The sequence below is a fragment of the Anoplophora glabripennis genome, unplaced genomic scaffold (genome assembly GCF_000390285.2).
Source record: "Anoplophora glabripennis isolate ALB-LARVAE unplaced genomic scaffold, Agla_2.0 scaffold182, whole genome shotgun sequence".
NCBI classification, from domain to species: domain Eukaryota; kingdom Metazoa; phylum Arthropoda; class Insecta; order Coleoptera; family Cerambycidae; genus Anoplophora; species Anoplophora glabripennis.
Window position 1 is genome coordinate 810,313 of NW_019416287.1, and position 15,744 is coordinate 826,056.

Below are 15,744 nucleotides of genomic sequence, written 5' to 3' on the forward strand. Positions count from 1 at the left end.
GTGGTAAAAATAAAGATGCCGGTAGGGGTTATTAATCGTTCATAAAAATTTAGGAATTTTGCAGGTTGAATGAACGCTCCCAGCGAGCGAATCAGTTGTATTTTGTTAATTTGGAAGTGGACGCACGGCGGAGTGCGCCCCTGCGTGCCGCCGTACGTACGTATTAGTGCTGTGTATCAAATACAATGAGACTGTCCCACATCTAGTAGTTCTGATGGCGGGACTTCACAAACACAAACGGAATCGTAAGTCATGCATTATTACTCACAAATCCCACAAATACAATGAAGTAATGGGTTATATAGTTTATAAAATTATGCAGCGATATAACGCAAATGTGAGGCACCGCAGTAACAAGTGTTGGCTTGATTTGCATTGTTCGAAGTAATTACTAATAATTGTTTTATTTAATTGAACCTGAATGAGCTGATCTAACTTTTTTTTCTTTATCTGCTTTTATTTGCCCTTCGGTGACCTTTCGGATGTAGTGATCAATATTGCCGCACTGTACAACTGTTGCAGTTCGAATAAATTGTGAATCACAGAGGGCTGTAGAGTCACGGTTGTAGTGGCGCTTTCTGACATCACCGAGGTGCGAAATTTCAAAAAGTATTCCGTTCAGTTATGTCCGAAGAACAAGAAGCCTCCACCGAAAAGCGTCTTGGCCAAAATGGGATTATACAACCTCTGCTCACAGGTAATTTCCTCTGTTACTCTAGCTATTTAGGCCGTTTATATTTTTTCATTAATTAATTTATATTTACAAACATTTTAAATACTAGGTATTCGCACATTATACTTAATTACTTTAAGGTTCAAAGTTTTATTTGCGACAATTATAAAAGTAAATAATCCAAACTGATAAAGGCTTGATTGGTAGATAACAACATAAAATAATTTCAGGTTCCGGTTCCCTTAAAATATTAATAAAATTACTTTCCTGATTACTTTTAATACAGTTTTGTAATATTTGCTACATCATTTTATTAGGTCTAATATGAAACAATTAGAAATGTTCGAGTAGTTGGTTTTTGAATGTTTTTGAAAGTACTCTAATACTGGGCGTTCGAAAACAATGATACAAAACTAGGGAGTGATTTTTTTTTTAAATTTTATATTAGCAGTGTTACATAACCTCAAGCAATTTAAAAAATTAAATTATCTTACAAAACGGTTCTCTTTCTCATATTTTAATTCGCCATTTAATATTTTATATAAGCCCTTAAAAACAGTTAGAGTTTATCTGTTTTACGGTATAAACTAAGCAGGATTTTAATATGAAAGAAAATTACGTTTTATATTATTATAAGCAATAAAATCTGTCATGGCATCTTAATTTACATTAATTTATTTATAAAAATTGTGTAACTTAAAAATAATTATCATGGTTTTCCGGGATTGGTCGCAAAATATTGTTGTATGACATCAAATGCGTTCTTCTCTCGTAAACAATTAATATTAAGCCAGATGCCGTTCGAATATTATTCGTCAAAAGAATTTTACGAAACGAGGCATAAATGACGAAACATGTCGTAAATATGACCAGAATCTACAAAAATAGACCTGCGCTCAGAGAAATTATATATTTTGTAATAATTTGGAAAAGAAAAAGTTTTTTACCCGACTTGGAATAAAAGGACCTTTTTTATTAGATTTTTTAACGATCTTTAAAATTAAATATTTTATTTTTTGTGTACCAATTTTGAAAAAATCACAAACTAAGGAAATATATGGCAGAATATTAATTAAAAAAATAACATAAGATTATGTAACTCTGCTAATATAGTTTATGAAAAATTATCGTTGTTTTTCTGAGTAGAATCGTGAGAGAATGTTTTGAAAACGGTTTCCAAGCCTAAACAAACCCGCAATATACGACAGGAAATGCTTAGTAAGACCTGTTTGATTTCAGATTTGTATCAAATTACCATGGCTTATGCTTACTGGAAGTCGGGAAAAATCAAAGACTCTGCCGTATTTGATTTATTCTTTCGGAAGAATCCATTCCAAGGAGAGTTTACTATTTTCGCTGGCTTAGAAGAATGCTTAAAATTTTTGAGAAAATTTCACTACTCAGCTAGCGGTACGTCTTCATACTGAATATCGTTACTATCTTGTGGCTGATTTTTTATTTTCAATTAACATAACAATTATTTCAGATATTAAATACCTTAAGGAAACACTGCCATCTAGCATAGAAGATGAATTTTATGAATACTTGAAGTCTGTTTCAGCGAAACATGTTCGGTTATTTGCCATAGCGGAAGGATCTGTTGTATTTCCCAGGTAGTTTCCTTAAATATGTATTTTTAAATACTCTTACCAAAAAAAATATCCGTTGACGGACAAATGTGTTTAATTTTCAGGGTGCCTCTAATGAGAATTGAAGGACCTCTGATTATAGTTCAACTACTGGAAACCACATTACTGACTTTGGTGAACTATGCCAGGTATGTGACTTTTTTAGACAAAAAAATTATTGTATCTTGGGTTGAACATACAATTTTTCCTACTCGTATATAAATGTTATATTCAATTGTAAATGAGTTACAATACAGCAACTCAAGTTATTAATTATCTGTGTAAATTACCAATAAAAGAAATTATCTCTGTATTAATTAAATTCTTGTTGCGGTCCCTGTAGATATTTACTATATCAGTATATTGTAACTCAAGAAACTCAACTCAACTCAAGAAACTTCCTTGTTAGCATTCCGATAAAAAATTATAAATAAACAATCGATAAAGGACGTAAATATATTATTCATTACGAAAGTGAAAATAATGTTATTCGTAAATAAATTAAAAATCGTGCATTACTAGTTAGCCATTCGCTGTAGATTATTCGATGCGTAATTTACACTAGTATACGCATTTGAAATATATACCAGGTCTGTTCAGAAAATAACAGAACTGTTTCAATTACACGCTAATGGAGATATTTATTTATATGCGGTTGGCAGCACTGCGTTGCGCATAACCTCTGTAACCACATGTTCTTGGGTTGTTGATATCTCGATTAGTTTTCGTTGTTTGAGTGTAACGTGTTTTAATGTTAGTGATGATTTTTTAAATATGCGATTTTCTTGAACAACAGTGCAATGGAAATTGCATGAAATTAGGGGAAACTTTAACAGAAACGTTTCAACTTTTGAAACAAGTTTACGGAGATGATCTCTGGGTCGTAGGCAATGTTACGAATGGTTTTCACGGTTTAAAAGTGGTCGCCAGTCAGTTGAAGATAATCCTCGACCAGGAAGACGTTCGACTTCAACTGATGACTGACACGTTCAGCAAGTCAAAGATTTGGTGTGTGCAAATCGCCGATTGACTGTCAGAGAAGTTGAAGAAGAGGTTAGCAAAAAGAGAGCAGAGTTGTGGCGAGACAACTCTTGGTTCTTGCACTATGACAATGCGGCTCTCTCTCATCCTCCTTACTTGCCAGACCTGGCTCCTTGCGATTTTTTCTTATTTCCGAAATTAAAATCAGTGCTGAAAGGACGTCGTTTTCAGACTGTTGATGACATCACAGCAAATCCGTCGGAGACCTTAAAGGCCATTTCAAATGCCATCCAGAGCTGCTTCGAGAATTGGAAACACCGCTGGGAATAGTGTGTGAATAGGGGAGGAAAGTACTTTGAAGGAGACAAGTTCCAATAATATATAAAATTAATAATAAAGTTTAAAAAAATAACGTTCGGATATTTTCTGAACAGACCTGGTATGCAGCTTTTTAATATTTATTCGTTTATATAGCAAAATACACAATTAAATTTAATCTTATGTAAGTACCTGAAGATCTAATGGAAACTTAAACACTTTTTTTACTTACGCAACAATAAATGTTAAGCTAACTAAGCTTTGTACACGAATTAGCTGTTATCTTACAACAAAGCAAATTAAATAATTATTTAGGTACAAATTAGTGTTGGGATGACGAAATACATGAGAATTCTTTATACAGTGCGTCCCAGAAGTAACGCAAAAAATTCGTAATTTATTTTGTGTTGTTTTCACAAAAACGCTAAAACACGTCAATTAGTATATAGGAATTGTCGTTTTGGCGCGTTGCGTAAACCTTTTTTGCGTTATGTCATAAACCTAAATAGGTGGATAGGTTGAAGAGGACCCATTGAGTGGCCACCACGTTCACCCGATTTAACTCCCCTAGATTATTTCTTGTGGGACTATTTAAAAAGAGTTTACGTTGATAGACCGGACACCATCGAGGGCTTAAACGTGCGCATAAGAGAAAAAATTAATCAGAGGCATGGATGAATTCGAACATCGACTCGCCCATTAGTCACATAAAATTGTTTAATTAAAAACTCTTAAGTTATTGTTTTTGAAAAACTCTTTCGCATTCTTTACATTAAATTAAGGCGTTTTTTCGCACCTGTCGAAGTAAAGTAGGCCAAATCCTATATCGACGCATTTCCCTTCAAAAGGACTATCATTTTATGCTTAAAAAATTGGGTAGTGCAAAAAAGGTTTAAGCAACGTGACAAAACGACAATTCTTATACCTATACTAATTGACGTATTTCAGCGTTTTTGTAAAAACGCACTGTATACCTATTGGTTATATGTATTTCATTGTTTGAATCGGGTAATCAGTAAATTATTATCAAATATTTTATATACACAGGGCGATTTATAAAAGTGTGATAACGAGAACATTTACTATCTACAAAAAAGTTACTATCTACCTGACTTCAATTTATGATTAGAGTCTAAGTAGGCCAGGCCGCCTTTTTACCACAAATAATAAAAAAGAAACAATGACATTTCAAAACGACGTTAAAGAAATGATCACAAAAAAATATCTGAGACAAATAAAACAAAATAAATTCGTAAATGACAAATTATCATAAATAATTGTTCCAGAAAAAGTGCAAAAAGTTTAACACAATTTCGAAAACTCAATATTAACAGAGTTACATAATTTCACGGCTATTTTTTATGGATATTTTTTTAAACATTTGAGGATACAATTAGTAAAAATTAATTTATTAAAATTACGTTTTTTTCTTCTAAAATATCCCTTTTAAAATATTTCGACCTGGAAAAACTTCATATAAAAAAGTTATGGACTGAAAAGAAAGTTACAGCAAAATATTCATTAAAAGAAACAACTTTGAGGTTATGTAACTCCGTTAATATTGAATTTTCAAGGAAATGTGATCGGAAGAATATTTTTAGTAGAGTTTAGTAGAGAATTGTTAGCACGTATTTTCCTTGTATTACAGCTTAATGGCGACCAACGCGGCAAGATACAGAATTGCAGCTGGCAGCATGAAGCTGTTCGAATTTGGACTTAGAAGAGCCCAAGGACCAGACGGGGGCTTGTCGGCCTCAAAATATTCATATATAGGCAAGTGAAGTATATGATAATCGAAACTAACGTGTTGTATAATGACAGCAAACTTGGTACCAGGCGCCAATGGTGTCAGTTAATATTTCTAATCAATAACGAATTGCAGATAAACCGACAACTTTAACGGGAATTGTGTGGAGTTATTAAAATTTTCGTACCAGTGTACATCAGATTTGCGGCGCCTGGTAGTGAATTGTATTATATGCATAATTTATCAACTCAAATCGTCATATCATTTTACATTTAAGTACTACATTAATGATTATGGAAAGCTTCTTGCATTTATCTCTTCCGACTTTAATATCCGTGTTTTCTATAAGACTCGATTGTTAAATTCCTTTAAACGATATAATTAAAATTATTCATAAATTATAACTTAGACGAGATTGTGAAATTGTAATGTTTTAGGTGGTTTTGATGGAACAAGCAATGTTTTAGCAGGGAAACTGTTTAACATCCCTGTAAAGGGAACTCATGCTCACGCCTACATAACATCCTTTAACGGCTTTTCCGAATTGCGAAACATTTTCCTAGAACCAAAGTGTGGAGGGAAACCGCGCGACCTCCTAGAATTGGCTTTGACATGGAGGACTAATCTACTTCCGATTTTTAAATTATTTTCGGTAGAAGCCAGCGAAGGGGAATTGGCAGCTTTAATATCGTTTGCGATCGCTTTCCCAGAGGGTTTCATGGCTTTAGTTGACACGTACGAAGTTCAGAGGTATTCCTGTTGTATGAATAAAGTCACTTCCAGCACCAAATCGCATAGCAAGTACAGGTAACCATGTCGGGTAAATTAGGTGCATGCCTAAAAGGGCAACAGTCAGTCTTGTTACCCGAACAGATGGAATGAACTTGTGCTAGCTAGAATATTTGAGCGCTTAGCACATGTTCTCTAGGTCTAGTTGGTGGGTGATGCGCTGTAGGTGTCCTATACATACAGAGCGTTTTGAAAAGCGTACCATAAATTAAAAGATGTTTTAAAATTAACATTTGGTCGTATCTTTTTCAATAAGCAGTGTATTGCATTAAAATTTGGTATAAGCAAGTACATATGGATGCTAAATAGGAAGCTTAGAATATTTATCTTTTGAGATTGTATTTTCTGCAAATTGTTGCAAATGTACTGACTTAACTCAGACCTGATTGGGTCAAATGAACTCCGGATTTAGATTCAGCGATCCCAAAAACGTAAAGATTTGTTGGTAATTGATTCTCTACATTTGACCTTGAACTGACAACCCAGAGCTAATCGGGTCAAACGGACACCGGATTCGGATTCAGCGACCCCAAAAAGATTTACAAACCATGGTCTTGTCTCTCGGACCTCCCATTTTTTTTGTGGGGCTGTGTTATTATTCCGTCTAAATTTGAATCTGATTTCAGAATTAATCCTTCATGTCAGGTTTTCGAAAAGTACAAAAACATGGATTTTCTCTGTATTTGAGATTATGTTCTCCCACAAAACTCGTTACGGCATCTGAAAATACTAGTCTTCAAAATCCCACTGGCTTCTAATGTTTTAACCAAATCTAATGGAAGGAATAGAAAATGCTAGAATTTAGAAATGAAGGAGATTTTGTCGAATTTTACACAAATTTCCGTGTTTGTAATTTGATTTCTGCTTTTTTTATCTCTTCACCTGATGCTACTCAATTCCCAAATATCGACGAATACGCTAATCAAATTCAACAGACGATGTCCCGGAAAGGAAAAAGAAATTCGAACGATTCGAAATGATTTGAAGTGGAAGAGCAACACTTTTAGATGCCATAACCAGTTTTGTGAGGAAAATTACCTCGTGATGTAACATAACCTTAAATATAATGAAAAACCGCATTTATTGCACATTTAGGTTAGGATATCTCGAAAATCTGACTTGTTGAAGCAATTCTGAGGTGGGCTTCTTATGCAGCGCGTCTTAAACCTTAGGAAAAGTATAGTGGGCTTTCTGGTTTAAAATTTCGTCAGTCTATGCTATGTAATCTGAGGAACATGTATTGTGCTTTTTTAATTTTGTGCAGATCATTTTTCGCTGCTCCGCCTCTGGAGGCATGATGAGATCCTAATTTTGTTACGAAATGGCATCAACTGAAACGTCTATGAGATAAAGAAATCAGTTCCTTTATTAGATATACTTATCAAAGAAAGATTAAAATTTAAACGTTTTGTGTGTATGTCGGAGACTAAGCATTTTAGGACATGTTTATATAAAGTTTTTTCTTAGAATGACGTGAGGGATCAGCTGATTTGATAGTTCAGATTCCGTAGGAAACTGATTTACTGATAGTAACTGGTTGACCTTGGCACAATCATTCGTATTTCGTACAGAAACAGTTCATTTTTTGCGTAAAATTAAATTTAATAGTTTAATATGTGACAGACAATGCGAAAACCTAACCTCAAAAAAAGATAGACTTTTATGAGATAGTAAAAAATTCACACTGACATTGAAATGCAATACATTGTTTTTCTCATTGTTTTCTCTTTGTTTATCTCAAAAACAAAAGCAATAAAGTTCATGGAGTATGGGTAAAAGTCGTTTTATTTTTTAAGGTTCTGTTAGCCCCTCAATTTAAGGTACGTTTTTTTTAGAACACTATATAGAGCGTCTGCTATGTTTTACTAGAATATTTTTCGACTGAAAATAAGGTGAACAATTTATATGAAAATAATAAATGAAATGTAAGCCCTTGGAACTTGTTCTTTCCAGATACATATCTCCAAAAAAGATAGAATAATGACTGAGGTTTTCTGTCACCTAACTTATTTTACACGTATCTTTGAGTAACGTTGTGGCATATAATATAATTTTCAAATCAGATTTATTCCCAAACGAAACCTATCTACAAAAGCACCTTTTTCCCGTAAAATTATTTAAAATTTACTTATCTTTTAATCAAATAGTGGAAAATTCCACATACAATAAAGCTAGAGCAAAACTGTAGAAAATACCTATATTTTATTATTAGATTCCACTTTCGAATTCACAGTTTCGGATAAATCCAGATAAAAACAAGTTTCAGGGACTTACTTTTGAGGGACTGTATTATCCTTAAGAGACAAGTCTCCGACTATGTTCATATAAACTTTTTCTCTTATTTTTAATCGTGGTAAAATATTTCAGACTAATTTCGAGATATAATTTTCCCAAAGCAGTTCTCCCTAAGACAAGACAAAAACTTCTCTTAGAATCACTTCCCAAAACTTGCCTTCATCTTTATGAATGTTCCCTATTCCTTTGTTTTCCAAATTATCATAGATAGGAAGATTTTGAAGGAAGGAAGGTTATTGAAAACATAATTTTTATCAGTTCCTGTCCTGTTCGATTTCAAATAATAGTGGAGGAATCATGTACTCCGTCCACATGCTATTAAATGATGTTTGCAGATAGTCAAGTACCTACCCATCTGTGCTAGTTATCTGATTCTGTATTGTAGTCACGTAGCAATTGCAACCTCTGCGAATATATTTAATTACTACACGATTATGCATTAAAGTCTTCGACTCATCCTCAGATCGTAGCACCTCGTTCATTACAAAACGTTTTAGACGCAACAAACTCCAGTTTTTGTAGTACCATGTGAAGCTTCGTTCATTTTCGACTGGCAAAATCGTTCCGATCAACGTTGTTGCAAAGATATGAGCGAAAACCGACAGGCGAAGCATTGGTTTTCGCTTATATACTCCAGTTCTGCTACAATTTTACCCGACAGATAAAATGGACGAGAATGAATGAAGTGAACAGGGCCTCTTATTTTTAAAAATTACATGTTGCAGATAACCTTCGGAAAATGGTTTTTATTTAAATTTTGTTCATTTATTTTTATACCTTTTGAATGAATAATAATTTGTAAAACTTCGCAATAATGCTTAAAGTATAAATGGGTCCTTGTTAGGTATTCATACCACTATCACTATTGCAGAACATTCGCTGTTAGCCCTTAAAGGCTCGTCTTTTTATACGATTCCGCTCTCTCTCTAGATCACCATCTCATCATCATTATCATCATCACTATTAACAGTAGGTATATTACATTCATTTTATCAATTATTTTGTAGTGCATGCTTTGTTTAACATGAGATTATAAAAGAAATACATATCATACAGGATGATTTATTAAAAGCCCGGACATACTTTTGAGATACCGTGTAACATACATTCTTGAGGAAGATGAGAAAGGTCATACAGTCACTCGTCAAGTGTATGTCCTTGATATCCCTTTATTTGTAAATCAATTCATACAAAAATCCACACGTTTTCCGACTACTTGAATAACTGATTAATAAAATCATTTAGAGCTAACAGGAAACGCATAGTTGGCGTCTTTACAAATTATTTGAAGATTTGCCTTTAGACTTTCATGGATGTCCTGGAAAGATGTTCGTCGTCCACAGTGGAGATGCGTGAACAGCTTGGTATATGTTCAACCAATCAGTAGTGAACTAAATTAAACCTAGTACAAGTCATCAACAATGCCGCAAACACAATACGTGATCGTATCTTATTCGCCAGTTAGAACTCTTTCTCTAATGTAATGGATAAACTTTTAAATCTTTTTATTAAAAGTATTGCTATGATCTGAAGACATTTTTGCACTTATGAACATTTCTCTGTGGGTATATCTATCTTTTAATTTTTGCTACATTAAAATAAATCATCCTGTATATAATACGATATGAAAATGTACTGTATGGTCCACTAAGGAAAATAACACCCTTGTAGTTTGTTTGTTATCGATTCAATTTATGAAAATCGGAAAAACCATACTATACCTGCATCTGTTGATTTTTAGTAATTAAAAAGCGATGGTATATACGTTAATTGTCACTCAGTGGTCAAAATTAATTATTTAGTTAAAATTGTTTTATTCACTGGTTTCATATATTCCAGAAACATCAAATTAAAAGTAAATAGGGGTATTAAAAGTGACATGTAAAAATATATATTTAATCAATTTTATATTTCGAATTTTGACGCAAAAATTACTCACAAACAAAAAAGTTACAAGTGTTTTCTGATAGTGGGCCACGCTGTATGCCGATACAGGGTGAGTCAGATTTAATATCAGACCTAAAAGAACTGATAGTACCTCTGAAAATAAATAGGGTCTCTTATATGAACATTTATTTCCGAAAATTGTGAATTAGAAACAGTTCCCAACAGTCAGACGCATGCGCAATTGATTCGAAACAATGAATTTGGAACAAATAGTCCAATTAACTAAGCCTTTAAATCGAAATTTTGTCAACTTGGCTGAATTTTTGATATGAGTTAGTTTTAGGTATATTATAACAATAAGTGAGAGTAATTTTTTGTTCAACCCCCGGCCAAGGGTGGAAAAAGATAAAACAAAGGGCTTTTTCAAGATAACTCAAAAAGGGTAAGAGCTAGAAAAAAAGTTTTGTGAAAGTTGTAAAGCAGACAATTCTACATAAAAATGGTCTCTTAGCTTTTTCTTGTACTATTAAAATTAACAGAGTTAGGGAGGCTAGAAGTTAAGGGAAGATTTCAGAAATTTAATTTTGTTAAATCATTAAAATTAACGATTAAAAATTTGATTTTTTGTTATAACTTTCTTATTAAAAATTAAAAAATATATCTATTTCTCTGAAAAGAAAAGTTACATATTTTAGAGCAGATTGAAAAAAAAATTACAAAATTCAATCATTTTTCTAGCTCTTACCCTTTTTGAGTTATCTTGAAAAAGCCCTTTGTTTTATCTTTTTCCACCCTTGGCCGGGGGTTGAACAAAAAATTACTCTCACTTATTGTTATAATATACCTTAAACTAACTCATATGAAAAATTCAGCCAAGTTGGCAAAATTTCGATTTAAAGGCTTAGTTAATTGGACTAAAAGCTGTAGGGTGGAAATTAAAATCTACTATTCTTTGTAACTATTTTACAAACAATTTTACATATCCAATAGTTTGACGCAAACCATGCAGGGTGTTCGAGGAGGGAGCATTTCTGAAAAAATGTTTGTATGAACAGTCCTTTATTTCCAAAAGTACACTCCAATCTGATGTACAGTCTGACTCATTGTATCATTTCCATAATAATTAATTATTTACAGGAGCGGCCTGCTAAACTTCTGTGCCGTAGCGTTATCTTTGAACGATTTGGGATATCGTGCCGTTGGTATAAGACTAGACAGCGGAGATTTGGCATATCTGTCAAACATAGCTCGTCATTTCTTTACTGAAATAGCCGTCAAATACAATTTGCCATGGTTCGAAAATTTAATGATAATGGCTTCGAATGATATAAACGAGGAAACTATACTCAGTTTGAATGAACAAGGACACAAGATCAATTGCTTTGGTATTGGGACACATCTAGTGACCTGCCAAAGACAACCAGCTTTGGGTTGTGTGTACAAAATGGTAGAACTGAATGGATACCCTAGGTAGGTTAAGAGAATGGAAATCAAAACACACGTATCAAGTAACTAACGGTTTTTAATTAAAATTCAGGAAACATGGGTATATTATTACTGAACCAACATTTCGAATTGTATATTTCACGTGATTTACTATTCCTTTGAAAATATTTACGAACTGATTTCTTACGAAGAAATGGAGCACGAATAATCAGTAGCAAACGGTCTATTTATAAATACCGTCTAAACTAGTTAAAGTACCGGTGCCAAAGGTACACGCTCTTTGCTTCTGATGACTCATATCTATACCGCCATAATAAGAATTTGACATTTATTTGCGAAACCAGTGGCGTCATCAAGAAATTTTAAAATAATTTATTTGCGATGAATATATTAAAATAAACTTACGCGTCTCTGTTTAATGAAATGAAAGGTGGACGTTAATATACGGCTTGCCCACGGATGGAATTGGAAAAATAGGAAACTTTTCTCTTTCATTTTTTAAAAAAAGCAATTCTTATTGAAAACAGTATATAGACCAGCATATACAATGTTTCCTTTATAAATAGTACATTATAGTTGATAAACGAATAAATAGTCAGTCTTTTCCCAACATTTAATATATACAGGGTGTCTCCAGATTGTTTAGCATTGACTTAATGACAAAAAGATTTTGGATGGCAACATATTTTTATTTCTGAAAAATTAGGTAGGCTTTGTTACGAACATAATAATTCTATATAGGTAAAGTGTCTTTTTCATATAAAATGACAACAAAATTCAGTAGGTAGGAAAAATTGTTCAAAATTCAAATTTATTCCTCTATTCCAGATTTGAAAGTACGCTTTGATTTTTTCAACTTGTAAGGTGAAGCTTTTGTGTAAATTTAGTTTCAGTCGACGGTGATTTTACAACTCAATGATTTATTAAACAAAAAAGTATCGAAAGTGTACCGATTATATCATATTTGCTGTATGGTCCTAAAATTTATTGTGAATAAAGATTCGCAATGATTCTTTTGATATTTCATTTAAGAAGGGCACTTTGCCTACACAGAAAATAAGTTTTTGCTCCAGACAAGGATTGCTCCTTGAGAAATGAAAATTACCTTTTAATTATACATGATCGACTTTGTTATTTAGGTGATCCTATGTAGGTGTTGATCCTCTTAAAACTACATTTTGGTATATTTGAATATAAACAGAAATTTTTAACAAGAATGACTTTTCTTCATAAAATGAAAAGTTAAGAGCTTTTTCCTGTTTTTAACTCCATCCGTGGACACACTGTATATCCATATCACTGAAATAGATTATGCAGTATGTCATATAAACACGTGTGTTTGTCAGCTTAAAATGCAACATATTTGCTTTATCAGGCGTTATAATGTGCATTAAAACACGTTTTTTTCACTTTCCTTATCTTTAGTTTATCGTAATATTTTCCGTCCATGTATATCTGTCACTTTCTTCCTTCAAGTGATGTATACGGTGGCTTTAGAGTAGTTATATGTTTTTCAGCCAAAATAATCTAAATTGAACATAAAAATTAGATGAAATAATAAAAATACCCAGCTGGCAGCTGTAAGAGTTGATTTCTTTAACGCTTTTGACTGTCAATATGTCTCTTACACTGATACCGGCTTAAATCAGGAAAATGTTATCCAAATTTATGTATTAGATACACATAGCATGAATCATGAATGAGACATTTTTAACAGTTATATCCAAGAATAAATACAGGATTTTATAAATCTCGCTCTGCCTAACCACGAACACCTCACGCTGAGAAAATAGATAGTTCCTTGGTAATAATTTTTAATATTTTGCATTATGAGTACAGACCGTACACAAATAAGTTTGCGTCTGAAGATTCCGCCCACAAACGCCTACTGGTTTCCGTACTAGTAACGAATTTATTGTTACTATGCTTACTGTAGCGAATGCAATTTTTAAATTGGTTTAATTTTTCCAATCTTTTTTCTAGAATTAAACTCAGTCAAGACGTAGGTAAAGTAAACATGCCAGGATGTAAGGATGCTTATCGTCTTTATAGCGAAAGTGGCTACGCCCTCGTAGATCTCTTGCAGAGGTCTATAGAACCACCTCCAGAAGTAAACGAAAAAGTTCTCTGTCGGCATCCCTTCGAAGAATCAAAAAGGGCGTATGTGATACCATCTAGAGTGGAGAAACTACTAAATTTATATTGGGAAGACGGACAGATCTGTCAGGAATTACCGAGTTTGCAGCAAATCAAAGAAAGGGTTCAAACTACTCTAAAGACCTTAAGACCGGATATAAAGAGAAATCTAAATCCGACACCGTTTAAGGTAAAGTGTCTCCCAAAATTCACGATAACAGAAAATAGGTTTTTAATTATAAATTGTAATTTTTGTATTGATTCATAAAACATACAGTATAGGGTTATGTATGGAATAGCATATTGGGTGGTCGTGGACTTGTTGGCATAAAACTTAGACTTAAAAAAAAGGTCCGACTGCGTTAAATTGCATGATCTGGGCGGCCAATTCTGAACACCAAAACGGGAAATTACACGACCAGGAAATTGAATTGTTTCTCTGGCTGTATGGCATGTGGCACCGTCTTGTTGAAACCAAATTTCGTTTTCATTCATATTTTGCAATTTAGGCACAAAAGACTAGATTATTATGTCGCAATAGCGAGCACTGCTATTGCTTGCTCAGCCACATTTTCGAAGAAGAATGGTCCGATGAAGAACGCTCCTCTCTAATGCGCGTTGTTTTTTCATGTAGTACTGCATTTTTAATAACCTTGAACTGTCAGCTGCCACGCTGTCTTTTTTTTTCATTATCATTATTCATAATCACAAATGGCGCCAAATTCAAATCTTGCCTGAATTTTGGGACACCCGATATATATACAGTGGGACACTTTGATATAATGTATACATTTAGGGGTAGCCTAAATTGTCTCTGACATTTTTAGGATTTACATAACGTGCCCAATTTCAAAATATTTCACTTACTAGTTTTTAAATTATTTAAAAAATTTCAAAATATGTTTTGAAGTTTATCTGTATCTTTTTAAAGACGCGTTGTAGATAAACACTTTATAGGAAAGACTCCCCTTAAAATTCACCAAAGAATACGAGTTTTCAATTTTGGTCACCATTTGTGAATCACCCTGTATATTAAAGGTCTTTCTGGTATAATATCACTCATATTTTAAACTTAGGCTGAACTCATCTATTATTTAAATTCTGCACCTTGCATAAAAAGTAATTTCTAAGGGGGTAACTGTCACTATTTCATCTCCAAAAACACCAACGTCTTTATTTTTACCTAACTTTTGGAAAATTATTGATCTCTAGACTCTTGCAGAAGTAACCTGGTACATACTGCCAACCTCTTGGTTCTTCAGTTGATATCGGAAAGACTATACCTCTGAAGTTGAAAGATTTTTTTAACATTGGTGTTAAATATGTTTCCCATATAACGCCTACTTTACTGATGACCCTGTACGAATGCATTAACTTCGTTTTTTGTTCTCTAACATAAATATTTGTTTTAGGTTGCAGTTAGCGACAGATTGTATACATTTCTTCACGACTTGTGGCTCAAAAACGCACCTATTGGAGAATTATCTTAGATAACAAGTAATCAAAAGTAAATTAAAATTAATACGTTTGCTTAAACGCACGCCATGTACACACGTAGCCACCAAATATATTGTATAAATGTTATATAGAAGATATTACCACACAATTATATAAAAAAGTTATTGTTAGTACAAAATAATAATGTTCGTCGAATTTAGAAAGTGTATTGTTTTTCATTTAAATATATATTTTTAGATATTTTAAATATTGTCTTTATTAGAGCTAAATTTAAAAGGTGTAATACCGTGGATTAAGTTTTATAGGATTACTGACAGAATTAAATAATAGGATAAGCCAAAGGATTATTTTATCACATGTGACTAATTATTTGATTAGCCGATATA

General features: G+C 33.0%; 1 protein-coding gene across 3 annotated transcripts; it reads left to right on the top strand.

The window, feature by feature from the left end:
• The first annotated feature begins 135 nt into the window (after nucleotides 1-135).
• On the top strand, nucleotides 136-15,564 carry LOC108910985 (nicotinate phosphoribosyltransferase). Of its 3 annotated transcripts, none has more exons than XM_018715782.2 (10): nucleotides 136-245; nucleotides 489-697; nucleotides 1,913-2,083; nucleotides 2,160-2,286; nucleotides 2,367-2,450; nucleotides 5,249-5,373; nucleotides 5,785-6,154; nucleotides 11,456-11,788; nucleotides 13,748-14,090; nucleotides 15,313-15,564. In XM_018715782.2, the coding sequence occupies exons 2-10, from the start codon at nucleotides 625-627 to the stop codon at nucleotides 15,388-15,390; spliced, it is 1,704 nt and encodes a 567-aa protein (XP_018571298.1). In that variant the 5' UTR covers nucleotides 136-245; nucleotides 489-624; the 3' UTR covers nucleotides 15,391-15,564. The 3 variants fall into 3 exon arrangements, with proteins under 3 accessions (XP_018571298.1, XP_018571301.1, XP_018571300.1); XM_018715785.2 differs by having other exon boundaries at nucleotides 5,785-6,097; XM_018715784.2 differs by having other exon boundaries at nucleotides 523-697.
• The last annotated feature ends 180 nt before the right edge of the window (nucleotides 15,565-15,744 follow it).

Bases quoted from the DNA above. Each gene is read 5' to 3' on its own strand.
- LOC108910985 (XM_018715782.2), top strand. From the start codon at position 625: ATGTCCGAAGAACAAGAAGCCTCCACCGAAAAGCGTCTTGGCCAAAAT. The intron at 2,084-2,159 runs GTACGTCTTCAT...CAATTATTTCAG, and splicing joins ATTTCACTACTCAGCTAGCG to ATATTAAATACCTTAAGGAA. The intron at 5,374-5,784 runs GCAAGTGAAGTA...GTAATGTTTTAG, and splicing joins CTCAAAATATTCATATATAG to GTGGTTTTGATGGAACAAGC.